At 39.6% G+C, this 20,656-nt stretch overlaps 1 protein-coding gene across 1 annotated transcript; it reads right to left on the bottom strand.

Moving 5' to 3' along the window:
• Positions 1-1,273: 1,273 nt before the first annotated feature.
• LOC112509259 (ABC transporter B family member 19-like) lies at positions 1,274-8,031 on the bottom strand. Its single transcript, XM_025114116.1, has 8 exons — positions 7,060-8,031; positions 6,350-6,404; positions 6,093-6,268; positions 5,845-6,009; positions 5,042-5,337; positions 4,415-4,731; positions 1,712-3,852; positions 1,274-1,621 (listed from the first exon to the last, which is right to left on the bottom strand). The coding sequence occupies exons 1-8, from the start codon at positions 8,029-8,031 to the stop codon at positions 1,274-1,276; spliced, it is 4,470 nt and encodes a 1,489-aa protein (XP_024969884.1).
• Positions 8,032-20,656: the final 12,625 nt, after the last annotated feature.

Genomic DNA, 20,656 nt, shown 5'->3' with positions numbered 1-20,656 from the left:
CAAATGTTGCATAAGATCCTTCTGGTCATTTGAAATAATATCCGTTCAACTACTCGTTGCTCGTTGGTCCTAAAAAACGGACCGTATTGCAACACGGCTGCTCGATTACGCAATTGTGGCTTTTGTTATTTTTTCAAATGTAACCATCAAGAAAAAGCTAGTGGCTTGGCTATCTTTACCATGAACTAAGCCAAATCTACCCTGCATACGAGGTATGGTTTAAGACAGGGTAGGATGTATACAGACCTTTCCTTTATCCTAGAGACTGATTTGTGAAGACCATTGGCTTGTGACGAAGTTTTGAAACTCTTTTTAAGGATTCAAAGACTTTGAAAGGATTTTGAAGAGTCTAAGATGGCAAATCTATAATAAACCGAATCAAACGGGTGAACAACCACCTGAATGTGAATTTGAGGTCTGGAGAGGTGGAATATATGTAAAATCTGATATCTACTCCAAAGAGTAAACTGGTTATTTTTGTGAATATACCGAGCTTGTGAAAAGGGTGAGAAAAGGAAAGTTCGTACCAAAAAACATAAAACAAGAAAGGAAAACGAGTATGGAGCAATTGAGTAAGCAATAACATACAGACAAAAGTAGGTACAAAGACACCTCAAGAAAAACCAACCCCCTCTCCATAACTTCTCAACGAACAACTTCTGCACAACCACGACCAACAACCATCCACCCAGACCCGCGTATCACTCGACACTCTTTGTGATACATAAGACCATCCCTCTCATTCTTGATCTTGACAAATTGCAGTATAACTCATGGGCATTCTGAATACCGTCAACACTCACAATGTCCTTGGTTGTTTTCGTGCAACAGTCTCTCAATCGACTGATATCCATGATGCATTCATTGCATTGTGGTCTGGTCTAGATGCTATTGTTGGAGTTCTACATCGGCTATACTTGGACTAATTCTCATGTATATACAATGGAACCTCCTCTTTTTCCTCGAGGGCTCTTTTGGAGAGTGATCATATGGTATCAGAGTCAAAATCTGCCACTCTAGGACCCGACACTCTGGCTAGCCCCCTCTTGACACCGTAAGACAATTAGTGTCCATGCCTCCATTGGAGGGGACGTGATAGAGTCTCAAATCGGTTAGACTTGGATCATTTCCTCTACTTTTACTGCAACATAATTTTTAACACAATTTTATAAGTGTCTTGTCAGTTTGAATAGTTATTCTGAAATTATATTCTACAACAAAGAGAAATTTGCGTTTCATATTCTATCAATAACAAAAATTTGCATTTTGGGACTCAGGCAAAAGCATTTGCTTCTGTTTCGGCACGAACAAGGTTAGCATAAACACCGTCATGATGGGAAGTCATGAGCCTATCATGGCTTCCATACTCCGTCAGCTTTCCATCTTGAACCACCGCGATCAAGTTGGCCTCTCTGATGGTGGAGAGGCGGTGCGCCACCACGATGGTGGTGGTCCGTTTAGTTATCTTCCTAAGTGCTTCTTGAACATGCTTCTCCGATTCCAAATCCAGTGCACTACTTGCTTCATCTAGTAACAACACTTTTGATCTCTTCACTATTGCCCTTGCTATTGCTATTCTTTGTTTTTGACCTCCTGATAACTGAACCCCACTTTGACCCACCTGATCAATCCAATCAAACATGATTAAACTCACGAAATAATTAAAGCAAATATCAATTTGTGGAGTTAATTTCTTGAATTGAATACATACCTCAGTTTCGTACCCTTCTGGGAGGCCACAGATGAAGTTATGAATATAAGCTTCTTTAGCAGCTTCTTCAATCTCTGCAAATGAAGCTTTAGGGTTCCCAAATCCAATATTTTCTTGAATCGAACCAGCAAACAATGCAGGTTCTTGACCCACCAAAGCTGTTTGAGATCGAACCCATTTCAAATCAAGCTCCCTCAAATCAATTCTACCCATTAAAACCTTCCCTTTAATCGGATCATAAAACCTCTGTGTCAACCAAATCAATGTCGATTTCCCAGACCCACTTCCTCCGACCACCGCCACCATTGTTCCACCTTTCACTTTTAACGAGAAATCCCTCAAAACAATCACATGAGGTCTCGATGGATACGAAAAAGTAATCATCTTGAATTCCACATCAAAAAGCTTCGAGCTTTCAATCTTTCTCCCTTTCCCACGAATCAATGGAGTTCGGTTAATAATCCAGAAAACAGCAGGAATTGCAGAAGATGCAGTGGAAGTATCTGGAGCAAGACCCGCCAATTGCCCAACTGAAAACGAACTCAAAACAAGAATCAAGAAAATCTTGTAGACATCACCAAACGTCGTATCTCCTAGTTTTCGTTTCACAAGATAAGCCCCGAATAAGAGGATTACAGTATAAGCGGCATACATTGCACCTTGAGAGAGTCCTAATGCTAGCCCAGTGATTTGTGATCTTTTTACAGATGTTGCTTTTGGGTTCGATAAAGATTGTTCAAAAGATTTGACAATCTTTTCTTGAGTTGCAAATGTTGCTACTGTTCGAATGTTTGATACTGCACCAGACGCGATTCTAGTCGCGTTATCATAAGACCCATTATCTAGCTTTGGTCCAATGTTAATAATCAGGTTAAAGTAGCTAGCTCCAAGGGTGAAAGGGGTTAGAAGAGTAGCTAAAAGGGCTAACCTCCATTGGAGATAGAAAGAAATGCCAAGTCCAACAGCAGCTGAGCTCAAACCCATGAATAAAACTGAGTATCTATCAGCTAGAACTGATCTGAAACTGATGCAGTCGATGGATAGCCGGGAAACGAGTATTCCGGTTGAGTTTTCGTCAGAATCGAACCATCCTGGTTCTTGTTTCAATATGGATTGGAAGAGTAGATTGCGAACCCTCCTCGTGAGGTTCGTACCAGCCCAACCGCAGAAACCTTGTTGGCCGGTCATGGCGAGAATGATTCCGACCCCGAGTCCGACTAGAACTAAACAGAGGTTTCCGACATCGGTTTTCAGTTTCTTTTTGTCAGGATTGAAGTAAAAGTTGAGTGCTTCTCCTAAAATGAAGGGGAAGATGGAGAGAATAGCACCTGCTAACATACCCAAAACAATGCCTATAAACAGCATGCTGCCTTCTGGTTTCTGTAGTTTCCAAACATCGGAAATCATGTACGTACTTGGTTTCATTGGTTTCTGTGTTTCTACTTGGTCGTTTTCTTCGTGAACGGATTTCATGTACTCCGATCTTGATATCTCGTGGACATGGTTTGATTTTAAGAGATCTTGAGCACTAGATGTTTCGTGTTTTCTCTCCGTTTTTTCGCCATTTTCTGATACGGGTTCGGATGATACAGCTTCAGATGCAAGCATGATGAGTGCAAAGTAGGCTCCTTTTCTTTCGATGAGTTGTTGATGGTTTCCACTTTCAATAACGGATCCGTGTTCTAGAACAACGATCCTATCGGCATTCCTGACTGTTGCCAGCCGATGAGCAATCACCATGGTGGTTCTATTCTTCGAGATTTTATCAATGGCCTGCTGGACCATAGTCTCGGACTCGGGGTCGAGTGCACTTGTGGGTTCGTCTAGCAGAAGGATCTTGGGGTCTTGGATCATGGCTCGAGCTAGCGCAATGCGCTGTTTTTGACCCCCTGAGAGCTGGGTTCCTCGATCACCCACCTGTGTTTCGTAACCTTCGGGTAAATTACATATGAATTTGTGGGCATTTGCAGCAACACAAGCTGCAATGGCTTCTTTCTTGGTGGCATTCTCTTTACCCATCATAATATTTTCAAGAATTGTGTTTGCAAAAAGAACAGGCTCTTGACCCACCATGCTCATTTGACTTCTTAGCCATTTCACTTGCAAAGTCCTTATATCATGACCATCCAATGTTACAAGACCTGCATATACCAGCCGTAAGTAGGGGTGTAAACAAGTCGAGATTTTAACGAGCTACTCAAGCTCGAGCTCGTTTATCTCAAGCTCGAGCTTAATAATTCTCGAGCTCGAGTCTATCTCGAACATAAAATAGAACTCGTTTAACTTAACGAGTCGAGCTTCATAAAACCAATGTTCGACACAGCTTGCTCGAAAGCTTGATTAAAATTTTCAAGTTGAGCCCTGATGAGTCGTTCGAGCATATACTTTTTCGAGCCAAATATGCTCATATTATCATAAATAATACAATAAAAATATAAAAGTTATCAACCTCGAGCCAATAAACGAGTTAATCGATCACACAGGTACGAGCCCATAAATGAGCATTGAGATTGAGCTTGATAACTCAAAAAAAAAATTGAGCTCGAGCCCTACATTGAAAAATTATTCGAGCTCAAGCTTGGTATAATTTTTTTGAGCCGAGCTCGAATAACCTACTACTCGGCTCGGCTTGTTTACACCCCTAGTCGTAAGCCACAGTAGCAGAAAAACCAGGTTCGACTTCGAGTGGATTAGAAAGCTTACCCTCAGCAGGATCGTAAAACCTCTCTAAAAGAGCGAAAACCGTGGACTTCCCAGCACCGCTGGCGCCAACTAGCGCTAAAGTCCGTTGAGATGGAACCACCAAATTAAGGGAGTTGAGAATCGGAAGAGTTGGCCGAGATGGATAAGCAAAAGAAACATTCTTAAACTCGACTTTTCCATGGCCACCCGAGAGCCTTCTCCCCATCGTAGAATAAGGATCAATTGCAGGGATTCTATCGATAACTTCAAACACTCTGCTAGCTGCTACGGTCCCTTGTGCAAATTGAGCATAGTACGACAGTGATAGCGCCAAACCCCTGCACAAATCATGTACAGCTGAGCATCGAGAATATGTGGAACCTCATTGGAGTACTTTTTAAAGAGCCCTTAGAAGAGAACGAAGGTTCCAACCGCAAGGGTTGTAGCGTAGTGGTTGATGCGCCGGGGGATATGTTAGAATATTCCATCTGCTAGGGTTCGATTCCAGGCATACACAATAATTATGACCACTCAATTTATCACGGCTGATTTCTTGCTGTCACAATTTGCTGGTTTCTTAGTCTAGACATAATCTAAGACACCCTTTAAAAAAAGTTTTCAAGTTTAGCTGATATAAGAGTTGTTTACCTGCCACCAACATTGACCCCAAAGAAGCAAGCGATGGCGGCACCACCAGATAGCTCGTTTCTTGAAACCAGAATGGATCCGTACCAAAATGCCAAGGCCCATGTTGCATAAGTAACCAAATATATAACACCAATTCCCAAACCCTTTGCAAAACCAAGTTTCTTTCCCACAGGCACAGACTCTTCTAATAACATATCGTATCTATCGGCCAACTTCTGTTCAGCCACGAAAGAGAACACGGTTCTGATCGAGCTTATAGCTTGTTCCGCTATGCCACCGGCTTTCTTGTAAGAATTCTGCACTTAATTTGAAACAAAATTCAGTTGACAGATGAGACTGTTTTCGCGAGAGCTGCGAGACCACATAAATAACACTGAACCTTCACAATATTTTTGCTGTGAAGTTTCGGTCTTTTTCGTACCTATGGTCTAATGCGTCTCACGAAATCAAACTGGTCTCACATGAACCCAACCATATATATATATGTATATGTATATATATAGGGTCAGGTTAGCGAAAACCACAAAAATTGAAAAACTGAAGAACACTCTGGTAAACATTCATCTGTATCGTATGCACATGTGCATACAAGTAATTTGTCCTATATACACAAGTGTATGGTAATCAATAAACGACTTCAATTACTTGTATGCACATGTACATATCGTACAAATGAATGGTTATAAGAGTGTTCCTCAGTTTTTCGTCTTTTATGGGTTTTCTCCTAAACCTCCCCCTCTCTCTCTATATATGTGTGTATGTAGGCATACTTGAACTCAAATGGTCTTTTTATCGGTTCATACCACTTCTTTCGTAGCTAATCCGACATAAACTGCCTTATACGCGATCCCACAAAACATTGTTAATGGAGTAACTGCAAGGACCACCAAAGAGACCTTCCACGACCTTATGAACCCAACGGTGTAGCCACAGATGAAGGTGCATATGTGATGAACAAAATGCGCCATCTGTGTTTCAAAAACACCAATCAATGCTCGTTGTGAGAATACGTGGAACCCCATAGATTATTCTTCAGAGTTCAAAGTTGTACCTTCTCTCCCATAACTTCTTGGATTTGGGCGACATCGCTTGAGATCCCATGCATGATATCGCTGGTACTAATGTCTGTATCGAAAAAGCTGACATCTTGGCGTAGAACTGACCTCAAATACGCGGTTCTTATTCTATGAGCGGATCTTTCCCCCACCAATCGCCAACAAGCAATCTCTGTGAAGCAGTGTAATATAACGAAATGTAAGATCAAAAGCAAATTTGTTAAAATCTCAGAGAAAGAATGATGGGGCTTACGTAAGTATGCTCCGATCACGACTAGCCCGGACAATGCCACCATGAGTACACATATCTAAAGTTCATATGCCAGAGGAACAAGGATCATGAAGACAAATTAGTTCATCATAACAAAATCTAACTTTATATGACATCAAATATGTAAATGTCTTAATAGACTCATTTACAAGTGCTACAAACGACGCTTTTGGGCGGTCTATAATGACATTTAAGCATATTTACCGTTTATATAAAATCGATTTTGTTGTAGTGATTCATATAAAAATAGAGATCACAATACAACACAATTGACTTTATAAGACGTCTCGATACTTTATAGAACATAAGTTAGACGATCTAACTATAAAGCGTTCTATCTAAAATCCTTACAATAGGTTTATAAGACGTTTTTAGCCGTTTTAACAAGCTTTTTATGGCCCTTTTAAAATAAAAATGTCCTATTAGCTATTTTTATATTACACTTTTGAGAAGTGTTATGTAAACCCATTTTTTTATCACTTGTGTTTACATGATACTTTTTCAAATAGTGTCGCATAAAATAACTTATACGACACTTTTGTTTTAAAATGGTCCTAATAAACTTGTTAAAACGCCTAAAAACGTCCTATAAACCTAATATTAGATGCTTTTTAATTAGTCATATAAACTTTTAAGTCCTATAAAATATACATTTTACACGTCTTTGTTTAGCAGAAAGAAATGTTGATTACCCTTTCGACATCCTTCATCATCTGGTCATTATCATCATCTAAAGCAATTTTGTTGACAAACTTCCCAAAAAGAAAAGAGTACCAAGGTAGAGATCCTCCATTGATCAAAGCTCCCAAACTCCCTAATATCACTAGAACAATATCCAACTTTGTTGAATACTTAAACAACCCAATAACCCCAACAGATTTTGGGGGTTCAGGTTCATAATCATCATCACCATCATCCTCCTCTTCATCAAGATCTCCATCACGAACATAAACCTGATGAGGACTCGACTGTTTTTGAGCATCTCGACCATAACCATAACCATCACGGTTGTGTTTACTGCTCGTTTCGTTCTCTAGATCGTCGTCAGTCACACTAAGCTCATTATTACCGGCTAAATGACCCTTTTTTCTATCCGTACTGTTTGCGAAAATAGCAGACTTGGTGGGACTAGTTTGTCGATGATGGTTTTCGTTACGATTACTTTTGGCAACGTAGCCTTCGAGTTCGATTCTACCCAATGGCACACGGCTGTAACTGGACTGTTCGAAGGACGGATTAGTAAAACTACGGAAGTTACCACCAACACCACTGCCACTGCCACCGCCGCCACCTCCAGCGGTAGTACGAGAAAGGAAATAGTCATTTGCTGACCGGCGAAAGACACGGCTGCCAGGCGTAGGTGGCACGGAGGGGATTGGTTCAGCCCATGGGGTTAAGGCGGCGCCAAGGTTGCTGCCACGGTTGTTTCTGGTGGGTTCGAACTGCCATGAGATCTCCGACTGCCATGATCTGTCGTTTTCGGAGGCGAAAGGAGTGGTGGGGGGTACGTGGGTCCTACGTGAAGTCGGGTATGGAGAGGTGTGGGAACTGGAGAATGAGAAGGCTGGTGATTGGTGGTGGGAGAGAGCTGGAGTGGTGTGGCGAGGCCGCCGGCGGTGGTGGTAGGTGGAGGAGAACTCTATCTCAAAGGAGGATTCCGCCATGAAGTTGATGACATGCAGACTGAGTGATTTGGTTAATTGGGTAGAATCTAAGGAGACGCCTATGTTTCTCCGCGACAGCCGGATGCATAGTATTCGACAAATCTTGTATTTGCCAAAGTTTGTCTTTATATTTGATTTCACTCCAATTCTTTCGCTACAATTAAAAGGGAAATTGTTTGAAATTGAACGTTTCTCTTGTCTAAATTGCTCCTCTAATTATTCATCTTCCCCTTTTATCCAAAACGTCATTATCTTCGCAGGTGACACTTTCGTAATTTACGAGTGTACGTAACTAAGGGGCGGTTTATCAAACACTTACTCAGTAAGCGTTTACAGATAAAATTTAACACTATTATTTACTTACTGTGTAAGATTTTAGTCCACCAAAACGACATTATATACAACAATTTATCCGGTAAGCGCTTACCGTAGTAAGAGTCGTCACCCTCACTTACCGGGTAAGACTCTTGGTCCTTATCTCACTCTTATCGGGTAAGATTCATGGTTCTTATCATATTCATCCGGTAAGGTAATGTGACTTGATAAACGCTCACCCGGGTAAGCGTTTGATAAACGACCCCTAAAAGACAATTTCTTTTTACAATGTCGTATAAAATAGCTAATATGATACTTTATTTTGAAACAGTTCTAACAACTTGTTAAAACCGTCATAATAAACCTATTGTAATACTATCAATAAGATGTTTTTTGATTTGGTCTTATAAATCATTTTATTAAGATGTTTAGACATTTTAAACGTCCTATAAACCAATTTTGTTATAATGTTTTCAAATGTTTGGTTATAAAAGTATATAATTTTAATGAACACATAAATTATTCTATAGGTATATAATTATATTCTTTCCAAAAAAATATAAATAATTATCATAAATTCACGAATAATATTTTGGTTTTAGTTCTCCAAATAGTAATTTGTAGTCGCATGTAATTAATATACTAGTATTTATTTATAAATATATAAAACAATAAAGTGCATAATAGTCAGTTGTACGATGATAACCAAGTGAACATATGTTGTATCGAAACAACCTTGTCTTACACTCCATCCTCATAATATAAAGGATTAAGATTAAAAATATGGGTAAATTTTTACGAAAATGCTAACTTACTTTGATTAAATTCCTATTTTGAGTAACGTATTTACAAAACATTTATTTTGATAATAATAAAAAGAAGTGATATTGCTGGAGCAATGTATCGCCTGAACCGAACAAACACGCACCGTGTGTGTCGTTGAAACTCGCTTAAATCATGTTGGATATCAACCAAACTTTTTACAAGCTCTTTCTAGCATGAACAGAAGCCAATCCGATAGAGAAAAACGAGTTTTCGGGCAAACTATTTCTAGGGAGCCTGTTCGGCTGATACGCTAAGGTATAGCTCACGTATCCCGTGAAATTTTCTTGCACGGTCGGACCATAGGAGAAAATTCCAAGGGAACCGCCTTGGTGTATCGGTAGAACAGGCGCCTTGAAAACGTCAGACCCAAAACTGATTTTATCTATCAATTTGGTTTTGTATATGTTAGAAAGAGCTCGTAGGAAGTTTGGTAGCAATTCAAAATGATTTGAGCGGGTTCTGACAACATGTACAACGCACGTTAGTTCGGTTCGGCCAATGCATGGCCCTCACAATTTTTGGTACGAGAACAGTTTTTTCTAAATTCATTCTGGTGCAAAAATTCTCACTAACATTGCAGATGGATCATGTATAGTTTCATGAAAATCAAAAACACTCAGACTAGACGAGAAAATTCCAAAGATATATACTCTTGGCGTAATGGCCGACTGGTTGGTTGCACATGCACCATAAAACATTGGCCCAAAAGTTCATTTTCAGTATTGAATTGGATTTTGTTTATGTTAGAAAGAGCTCTCATAGAATGCTTGGTGGCAATCCGACATGATTTGAGCGGGTTTCAACGACTCACATTCGTATGTACCAGCCGATGTACGACCCCAGAAATTTATGGACGAGAACCGTTTTTTTCGAGTTCTTTTTGGTGTGAAACTTCTTATTAAGATTGTAGATGTCCCACATAAAGTTTCGCAACTATCCAACACAATTTGATCGGACGAGAAAATTCCAAGGGTATACCATAAACTTCCTTCCCATGGCGTGATGAATGTTCCAAGCTTCGATTTGACTGGTCATGGTCCTCAAAAAGAGTCTCGTAGCAAAAGTTATGCTCATTTAAGCGTTAACACCCTTTTTGGCCGATACACCAACGGGTTATCTTGGATTTTTCTCGTCCGGACCAACCATGCCGGATTGCCATGAAAAGTTCCATGGTCTATTTGCAATGTTAATGAGAAGTTTTCCACCATAAAAAACTTAGAAACAAAACCGTTCTCATGCCGGAAATTGCCGGAACCACGTATTAGCCAAATCGAAAGAACACTCGTCATGCAGTTCGTCGAAACCCACTCAAAGCATGTTGTATTGTCACAATATTCCTTCCCACAGTGTGCTTCTTGTTTGCAAGCTTCGATTTGACTGGTCATGGGCTAAAACGGAGTCATGTAGTAAAAGTTATGCATTTTTAAGCGTTAAGACTCATTTTTGGTCGTTACAACAATGAGGTACCCTTGAGATTTTCTCGTCCAGACCGACCGTTCTTAATTGCCATGAAAATTTCCGTGGTCCATATACAATGTTAACGATATGTTTTCTACCAGAAAAAACTTGAAAAAAAAAACCCGTTCTCTTGCTGGAAATTTCCGAAGTCATACGTTGGCAAAGTCGAACGAATGCCTATTGTGCGGTTTGTCTAAACCCACTCAAAACATGTTGTATTACCAAAAAAATTCCTACTCATGGCATGATGTTTATTCCAAACTTCGATTTGATTGGTCATGGGCTTAAAACAGAGTTTCGTTGCAAAAGTTATCCACGTTTAAGTATTAACACCCATTTTCGCCCGATACGCAAAGAGGTTACCCTGGGGTTTTCTCGTCCGGAGCGACCGTACCAGATTGCAATGAAAAATTTATTGGTTCATCTACAATATTAATAAGATGTTTTCCACCATAAAGAACTTGAAAAAAAAAACAATTTGCTGCCGGAAATTGACGAAGTCACTCATCGGCCAAATCAAATGAACGCTCATCGTGCAGTTCGTCGAAACCCATTCAAATCATGTTGTATTACCAAAAACCATCCTTCCCATGGTGTGGTGCTTGTTCCAAGCTTCCATTTGACTGGTCATGAGCCTAAAAGGAATCCCATAGAAAGAATTATGCATGTTTAAGCGTTAACACACATTTTTTGTCGATACAACAATGAGGCAAACTTTGGTTTTTCTCGTCCGGACCGACCGTGTCGGGTTGCCATGAAAATTTTTGTGGTCCATTTACAATTCTAATGAGATGTTTTCCACCGGAATGAAATTGAAAAAAAAAACGTTCTCTTGTTGGAAATTTCCAGAGCCATGCATTGGTCAAATCGAACGAATGTGCGTTGTGCGGTTCATAAGAACCTACTCAAATAATGTTTTATTACCAAAAACATCCTACCAATGGCATGATGATTGTTCCATGCTTCGATTTGAATGGTCATGGGACTAAAAAAGAGTCTCGTAGCAAAAGTTGTGCTCGTTTACTCGCTAACACCCATTTTTGGCCGATACACCAAGGGGTTACCCTTGGGTTTTTCTCGTTTGGACCGATCATGCCGAATTTCCATGAAAACTTACATGGCCTATTTACAATGTTAATGAGATGTTTTCCACCATAAAAACTTGTAAGAAAACCGTTCTTATGCCGGAAATTGTCGGAGCCACGTATTGGCCAAATAGAAAGAAAGCTCGTAGTGCAGTTTGTCATAATCCACTCAAATCATGTTGTATTACCACAACATTTATTCCCATGGTGTGCTTCTTGTTCCAAGCTTCGATTTGAATGTCATAAGCCTAAAACGGAGTCCTGCAACAAAAGTTATGCATTTTTAAGCGTTAACACTCAGTTTTGGTCGATACAATAATGGGGTACCCTTGGGTTTTCTCCTCCAGACTGATCATTCCTAATTGCCATGAAAAATTCCATGGTCCATTTAAAATATTAATGAGATGTTTTCTACCAGATAAAAGTTGAAAAAAAAACCGTTTTTCTTGCTAGAAATTTCTGGAGCCATGCGTTGGCAAAGTTAAACGAATACGCGTTGGGCGGTTCGTCTAAACCCAATCAAATCGTGTTGTATTACCAAAAACATCATACCCATGGCGTGATGTTCTTTCCAAGATTCGATATAACTGGTCATGGGCCTAAAACAGGGTTTCATTGCAAAAGTTATATACGTTTAAGCATTAACACCCATATTTGGCCGATACGCAAAGGGGTTACCCTTGGGGTTTTCTTGTCCGGAGCGACCGTATCAGATTGCAATGAAAAAAATTTAGTGGTTCATCTAGAATATTAATACGATGTTTTCCACCATAAAGTACTTAAAAAAAGCGTTCTCCTATCGGAAATTGACGGAGTCACGCATCGGCCAAATTGAAAGAACGCTCGCCGTGCAGTTCGTCAAAACTCATTCAAATCATGTTGTATTACCACAAACTTTCATTCCCAATGTGTGCTGCTTGTTCCAGGCTTCGATTTGACTGTTCAGGGGCCTAAAAGAATCATATAGTAAAATATTTGCATTTTTAAGCGATAACACTCATTTTTGGTAGATACAAAAATGAGGTAACCTCGGGTTTTTCTTGTACTGACCGACCGAGTCGGGTTGCCATGAAAATTTTCATAGTCCATATACCATTCTAACGAGAAGTTTTCCACCAGAATGAAATTAAAAAAAACGTTCTCTTGTTGGGAATTTCCAAAGTCATGCATTGGTCAAATCGAACGAATGTGCGTTGTGCGATTCATTGAAACATGCTTAAATCATGTTTTATTACCAACAAATTCTTACCCATGGTGTGATGATTGTTCCAAGTTTCGATTTGACTAATCATGGGCCTAAAAAAGAGTCTCGTAGCAAAAGTTATGTTCGTTTAAGCGTTAACACCCAGTTTTGGCCGATACACCAAGGGTTACCCTTGGGTTTTTCTCGTCCTAACCGACTGTGCCAGATTGCTATAAAAACTTCGGTGGTCTATTTACAGAGTTAATGAGATGTTTTCCCCCATAAAAACTTCAAAGAAAACCGTTCTTGTGCCGGAAATTGCCGGAGCCACGTATTGGCCAAATCGAAAGAAAACTCGTTGTACAGTTCGTCGAAACCCACTCAAATCATGTTGTATTATCACAACCTTTCTTCCCATGGTGTGTTTCTTGTTCCAAGTTTTGATTTGACTTTTCATGGGAATAAAACATAGTATTGAGCAAAAGTTATGCATTTTTAAGCGTTAACACTCATCTTTGGTCGATACAACAATGGGGTACCCTTGGGTTTTTCTCGTCCAGATCGATCGTTCCTATATCCCATGAAACTTTCTGTGGTCCATATACAATGTTATTGAGGTGTTTTCTACCAGAAAAAACTTGAAAACAAAACTGTTCTCTTGCTGCAAATTTCTGGAGCCATGTGTTGGCAAAGTCGAACGAATGCGCGTTGTGCGGTTCATCTAAACCCCCTCTAATCAAGTTGTATAACCAAAAAATTCCTACCCATGGTGTGATGTTTTTTCCAAGCTTTGATTTTACTGGTCATGGGCCTAAAATAGAGTTTCATTGCAATAGTTATGCACGTTAAGCATTAATACCCATTTTTGGTCGATATGCAAAGGGGTTACCCTTGGGGTTTTCTCGTCCGGACCGATCGTATCGGATTACAATGAAAAATTTAGTGGTTCATCTAAAATATTAATAAGTTATTTTCATGCATGAGGAACTTGAAAAAAAAAAACCGTTCTCCTGTCGGAAATTGACGGAGTCCCGCATCGGCCGAATCGAACGGACGCTCATCGTGCAGTTCGTCGAAACCCATTGAAATCAAATTGTACTACCACAAACCTATATTCCCAAGGTGTGTTGTTTGTTCCACGCTTTGATTTGACTGGTCATGGGCCTAAAAAGAATATCATAGCAAAAATTGTGCATGTTTAAGCGTTAACACTCATTTTTGGTCAACACAACAATGAGGTAACCTTGGGTTTTTTCTCGTCCGGACCGACCGTGTCGGGTTGCCATGAAAATTATCATGGTCTATATACAATAATAATGAGATTTTTTCTACTAGAATGAAATTGAAAAAAAACGTTTTGTTGTTGGAAACTTCCAGATCCATGCATTGGTCAAATCAAACAAATGTGCATTGTGCGATTCATCGAAAGTTGCTCAAATCATGTTTTATTACCAAAAACATCTTATCCGTGGAGTGATGATTGTTCCAAGCTTCGATCTGACTGGTCATGGGCCTAAAAAAGAGTCTCGTAGCAAAAGTTATTATCGTTTAAGCGTTAACACCCATATTTGGCCGATACATCAAGGGGTTACCCTTGGATTTTTCTTGTCCGGATCGACCGTGCCGGATTCCCATGAAAACTTCTGAGGTATATTTACAATGTTAATGAAATGTTTTCCACCATAAAAACTTGAAAGAAAACCGTTCTCGTGCCGGAAATTGCCGGAGCCACGTATTTGCCAAATCGAAAGAACGCTCATCGTGTAGTTCGTCGAAACTCACTCAAATCATGTTGTATTATCAAAACCTTTCTTTTCATAGTGTGATTCTTGTTCCAAGCTTCGATTTTACAGGTCATGGGCCTAAAACGGAGTCCTATAGCAAAAGTTATGCATTTTTCAGCATCAACACTCAATTTTCGTCGATACAACTATAGGATACCCTTGGGTTTTTCTCGTCCAGACCGATGATTCCTAATTGCCATGAAATATTCCGTGGTCCATATACAATGTTGATGAGATGTTTTCTACAATATTTTGCTCCAGATATCCGGAGCCATGCGTTGGCAAAGTCAAACGAATGTGCGTAGTGTGGTTCGTCTAAACATACTCAAATCATCTTGTATTACCAAAAATTTCCTACCTATGTCATGAAGTTTGTTCGAAGCTTCGATTTGACTGGTCATTGGCCTGACACAGAGTTTTGTTACAAAAGTTATACACGTTAAAGCATTAACACCTATTTTTGGCCGATACACAAAGGGGTTACCATTGGGGATTTCTCGTCCGGACCGACCGTGCCGAATTGCCATGAAAACTTCTGTGGTCTATTCACAGTGTTAATGAGATGATTTCCACCACAAAAACTTGTAAGAAAACCGTTCTCGTGCCAAAAATTGACGGATTCACGCATCGGCCAAATAGAACGGACGCTCATCGTGCAGTTCGTCGAAACCCATTGAAATCATGTTGTATTACCACAAACCTTCATTCCCATGTGTGCTGTTTGTTCCAAGCTTCGATTTGACTAGCCATGGGGCTAAAAAGAAATCCATAGCAAAAATTATGCATGTTTAGGCGTTAACACTCATTTTTGGTCGATACAACAATGAGGTAAACTTGGGTTTTTCTCGTCTGGACCGATCGTGTCGGGTTGCCACGAAAATTTTCATGATCCATATACAAATGATAATGAGATGTTGTCTACCAGAATGAAATTGACAAAAAACCATTTTGTTGTTGGAAACTTACAGAGCTATGCATTGGTATCGTAGCAAAAGTTATTATCGTTTAAGCGTTAACACCCATTTTTGGCCGATACATCAAGGGGTTACCCTTGGATTTTTCTTGTCCGGACCGACTGTGCCGGATTCCCATGAAAACTTATGTGGTATATTTACAATGTTAATGATATGTTTTCCACCATAAAAACTTGAAAGAAAACCGTTATCGTGCCGGAAATTGCCGAAGCCACGTATTTGCCAAATAGAAAGAACGCTCATCGTGTAGTTCGTCAAAACTCACTCAAATCATGTTGTATTATCAAAACCTTTCTTTTCAAAGTGTGATTCTTGTTCCAAGCTTCGATTTTACAGGTCATGGGCCTAAAACGGAGTTCTATAGAAAAAGTTATGCATTTTAAGCATCAACAATCAATTTTGGTCGATACAGCTATGGGATACTCTTGGGTTTTTCTCGTCCAGACCGACGATTCCAAATTGCCATGAAATATTCCGTGGTCCATATACAATGTTGATGAGATGTTTTCTACAATAAAAACTTGAAAAAAAACGTTCTTTTGCTGCAGATTCCGGAGCCATGCGTTGGCAAAGTCGAAGGAATGTGCGTAGTGTGGTTCGTCTAATCCTACTCAAATCATGTTGTATTACCAAAAAATTCCTACCCATGGCGTGAAGTTTGTTCGAAGCTTCGATTTGACTGGTCATTGGCCTGAAACAGAGTTTTGTTGCAAAAGTTATACACGTTTAAGCATTAACACCCATTTTTGGCCGATACACAAAGGGTTACCCTTGAGGTTTTCTCGTCCGGACCGAGCATGCCGAATTGCCATGAAAACTTCCGTGGTCTATTCACAATGTTAATGAGATGATTTCCACCACAAAAGCTTGTAAGAAAACCGTTCTCGTGCCGGAAATTGACGGATTCACGCATCCGCCCAATCGAACTAACGCTTGTCGTGCAATTCGTCGAAACCCATTGAAATCATGTTGTATTTCCACAAACCATCATTCTCATGGTGTGCTGTTTGTTCCAAGCTCGATTTGACTGGCCATGGGGCTAAAAAAAATCCTATAGCAAAAATTATGCATGTTTAGGCGTTAACACTCATTTTTGGTCAATACAACAATGAGGTAACCTTGGGTTTTTCTCGTCCAGACCGATCGTGTCGGATTGCCATGAAAAATTTCATGATCCATATACAATGATAATGAGATGTTTTCTACCAGAATGAAATTGAAAAAAAAATGTTCTGTTGTTGGAAACTTACAGAGCCATGCATTGGTCAAATCGAATGAATGTGTGTTATGTGCAGTTCATCAATATCTGCTCAAATCATGTTTTATTAACAAAAAATCCTACCCATGGCGTGATGATGTTCCAAGCTTAGATTTGAATGGTCATAGGCCTAAAAAAGAGTCTCGTAGCAAAAGTTATGCTCGTTTAAGCGTTAACACCCATTTTTGACCGATACACCAAGGGGTTACCCTTGGGTTTTTCTCACCCTGACCAACCGTGCCGGATTGCCATGAAAACTTCTGTGGTCTATTTACAATGAAAATGAGATGTTTTCCACCATAAAAATTTGACATAAACCCATTCTCGTGCCGGAAATTGCCAGAGCCACGTATTTGCCAAATCGAAAGAACGCTCATTGTATAGTTTGTCGAAACCCACTCAAATGATGTTGTATTATCACAACCTTTCTTCCCATGCTGTGATTCTTTTTCCAAGCTTATGATTTGACTGGTCATGGGCCTAAAACGAAGTCGTATAACAAAAGTTATATGTTTTTAAGCGTTAACACTCATTTTTTGTCGATACAACAATGGGGTACCCTTGGGTTTTTCTCGTTCAGACCGACCATTCCTAATATACTATGTTAATGAGATGTTTTCTAACGAAAAAACTTGAAAAAAAAAACCATTCTTTTGCTGCAAAAATTCTAGAGCCAAGCGTTGGCAAAGTCGAATGAATACGCGTAGTGCGGTTCGTCTAAACCAACCCAAATCATGTTGTATTACCAAATAGTTCCTACCCATGGCATGAAGTTTGTTCTAAGTTTTGATTTGAATGGTCATGAGCCTAAAACAGAGTTTCGTTGCAAAAGTTATGCAAGTTTAAACATTAACACCCATTTTTGGCCGATATGCAAAGGGGTTACCCTTGGGGTTTTCTCGTCCGGACCAACCATGCTGGATTGCCATGAAAATTTTCGTGGTCCGTTTACAATGCTAATGAGATGACTTCCACCAAAATTAAATTGCAAAAAAAAAACGTTCTCTTGTTGGAAATTTCTAGAGCCATACATTGGTCAAATCGAACAAATGTGCGTGGTGCGGTTCATCGGAACCTATTCAAATCATGTTCTATGACCAAAAACATTCTACCCATAGAGTGATGATTGTTCTAAGCTTCGATTTGATTGGTCATGGGTCTAAAAATGAGTCTTGTATCAAAAGTTATGCTCATTTAAGTGTTAACACCCATTTTAGGCCGACACACCAAAGGGTTACCCTTGGGGGTTTCTCGTTCGAACCGACCGTGCCAGATTGCCATGAAAACTTTCATGGTGTATTTAATGTTAATGAGATGTTTTGTACAGATAAAACTTGAAAAAAAACCGTTCTCTTGCTGGAAATGTTTTGGAGCTAAGTGTTGGCAAAGTCGAACGAATGTGTGTTGTACGTTTCTTCTAAACCCACTCAAATCATGTTGTAATACCAAAAAATTACTACCCATGATGTGATGTTTTTTCTATGCTACGATTTGAATGGTCACGGGCCTAAAACAGAGTTTCGCTGCAAAAGTTATGCACGTTTATGTATGAACACCCATTTTTGGCCGATACACAAATGGGTTACCCTTGAGGTTTTCTCGTCCGGACCGACCATACCGGATTGCAATGAAAGATTTAGTGGTTCATATTGAATATGAATAAGTTGTTTTCCACCATAAATAACTTGAAAAAAAACCGTTCTCCTGCCGTAAATTGACGGATTCACGAATTGGCCAAATCGAACGGACGCTCGCCGAAACCCATTGAAATCTTGTTGTATTACCACAAACCTTCATTCCCATGGTTTGATGTTTGTTCCAAGCTTCGATTTGACTGGTCATGGAGCTAAAAAGAATTACGTAGAAAAAATTATGCATGTTTAGGCATTAACACTCATTTTTGGTCGATACATCAATAAGGCAACCTTGGGTTTTTCTCGTCTGAACCGATCGTTGTCGGGTTGCCATGAAAATTTTCATGGTCCATATACAATGATAATGAGATGTTTTCTTCCAGAATGATATTGAAAAAAAGACGTTATGTTGTTGGAAACTTACAGAGCCATGCATTAGTTAAATCGAACGAATGTGTGTTGTGCGGTTCATCAATACCTGCTCAAATAATGTTTTACTACCAAAAACATCCTACCCATGGCGTGATGATTGTTCCAAGCTTCGATTTGAATGGTCATGGGCCGAAAAAAAAGTCTCGTAGCAAAAGTTATGCTCGTTTAAGCGTTAACACCCATTTTTGGCCGATACACCAAGGGGTTACCCTTGGGATTTTCTCGCCAGGACCAACCGTGCCGGATTGCCAAGAAAATTTCTATGGTCTATTTACAATGTTAATGAGATGTTTTCCACCCTAAAAACATGAAAGAAAACCATTCTCGTGACGGAAATTGCCGGAGCACGTATTTGCCAAATCGAAAGAACGCTCATCGTGTAGTTCGTCGAAACCCATTCAAATGATGTTGTATTATCACAACCTTTCTTCCTATGTTGTGCTTATTTTTCGAAGCTTTGATTTGACTGGTCATGGGCCTAAAATGGAGTCGTATAACAAAAGTTATGCGTTTTTAAGCGTTAACACTCATTTTTGGTCGATACAACAATGGAGTAACCTTGGGTTTTCCTCGTCCAGAGCGACCGTTTCTAATATACTATGTTAATGAGATGTTTTCTAACAAAAAAAACTTGAAAAAAACCGATCTTTTGCTGCAAAAATTCTGGAGCCAAGCGTTGGCAAAGTCGAATGAATGCGCGTAGTGCGGTTCGTTTAAACCAACTCAAATAATGTTGTATTACCAAATAGCTCCTACCCATGGCGTGAAGTTTGTTCTAAGTTTTGATTTGAATTTTCATGAGCCTAAAACAGAGTTTCGTTGCAAAAGTTATGCAAGTTTAAACATTAACATCCATTTTTAGCCGATATGCAAAGGGGTTACCCTTGAGGTTTTCTCGTCCGGACTGACCGTGCTGGATTGCCACGAATATTTTCGTGGTCCGTTTACAATGCTAATGAGATGACTTCTACCAAAATTAAATTACAAAAAAACGTTCTCTTGTTAGAAATTTCCAGAGCCATACATTGGTCAAATCAAACAAATGTGCGTGGTGCGGTTCATCGAAACCTATTCAAATCATGTTTTACGACCAAAAAATTCCTACCCATGGTGTGATGATTGTTCTAAGCTTCGATTTGATTGGTCATGGGCCTAAAAAAGAATCTTGTATCAAAAGTTATGCTCGTTTAAGTGTTAACACCCATTTTAGGCCGACACACCAAGGGGTTACCCTAGGGGTTTTCTCGTTGGAACCGACCGTGCCGGATTGCTATGAAAACTTTCATGGTGTATTTACAATGTTAAGGAGATGTTTTGTACCAGATAAAACTTGAAAAAAAAATGTTTTCTTGCTGGAAATTTTTTTGGAGCTAACTGTTGGCAAAGTCGAACGAATGTGCGTTGTGTGTTTCGTCTAAACCCACTCAAATCATGTTGTAATACCAAAAAATTACTACACATGGTGTGATGTTTTTTCCATGCTATGATTTGACTGGTCATGAGCCTAAAACAGAGTTTCATTGCAAAAGTTATGCACGTATATGTATGAACACCCATTTTTGGCCGATACACAAAGGGGTTATGTAACAACCCGTCCCACATCGGTTGGTGAGGAGAACTAAGCACTCCTTATAAGGGTGTGGATACCTCAGCCTAGTATGACCGGTTTTGGGGCTT

The sequence above is a fragment of the Cynara cardunculus genome (genome assembly GCF_001531365.2).
Source record: "Cynara cardunculus var. scolymus isolate 2C chromosome LG 3, CcrdV1, whole genome shotgun sequence".
Lineage (NCBI taxonomy): Eukaryota > Viridiplantae > Streptophyta > Magnoliopsida > Asterales > Asteraceae > Cynara > Cynara cardunculus.
This window is presented reverse-complemented; position numbering and strand designations above follow the sequence as displayed.

Bases quoted from the DNA above. Each gene is read 5' to 3' on its own strand.
- LOC112509259 (XM_025114116.1), bottom strand. From the start codon at position 8,031: ATGGCGGAATCCTCCTTTGAGATAGAGTTCTCCTCCACCTACCACCAC. The intron at 6,405-7,059 runs GTAATCAACATT...TATGAACTTTAG, and splicing joins TGATGAAGGATGTCGAAAGG to ATATGTGTACTCATGGTGGC. The intron at 6,269-6,349 runs GTAAGCCCCATC...ACTGCTTCACAG, and splicing joins CGTGATCGGAGCATACTTAC to AGATTGCTTGTTGGCGATTG.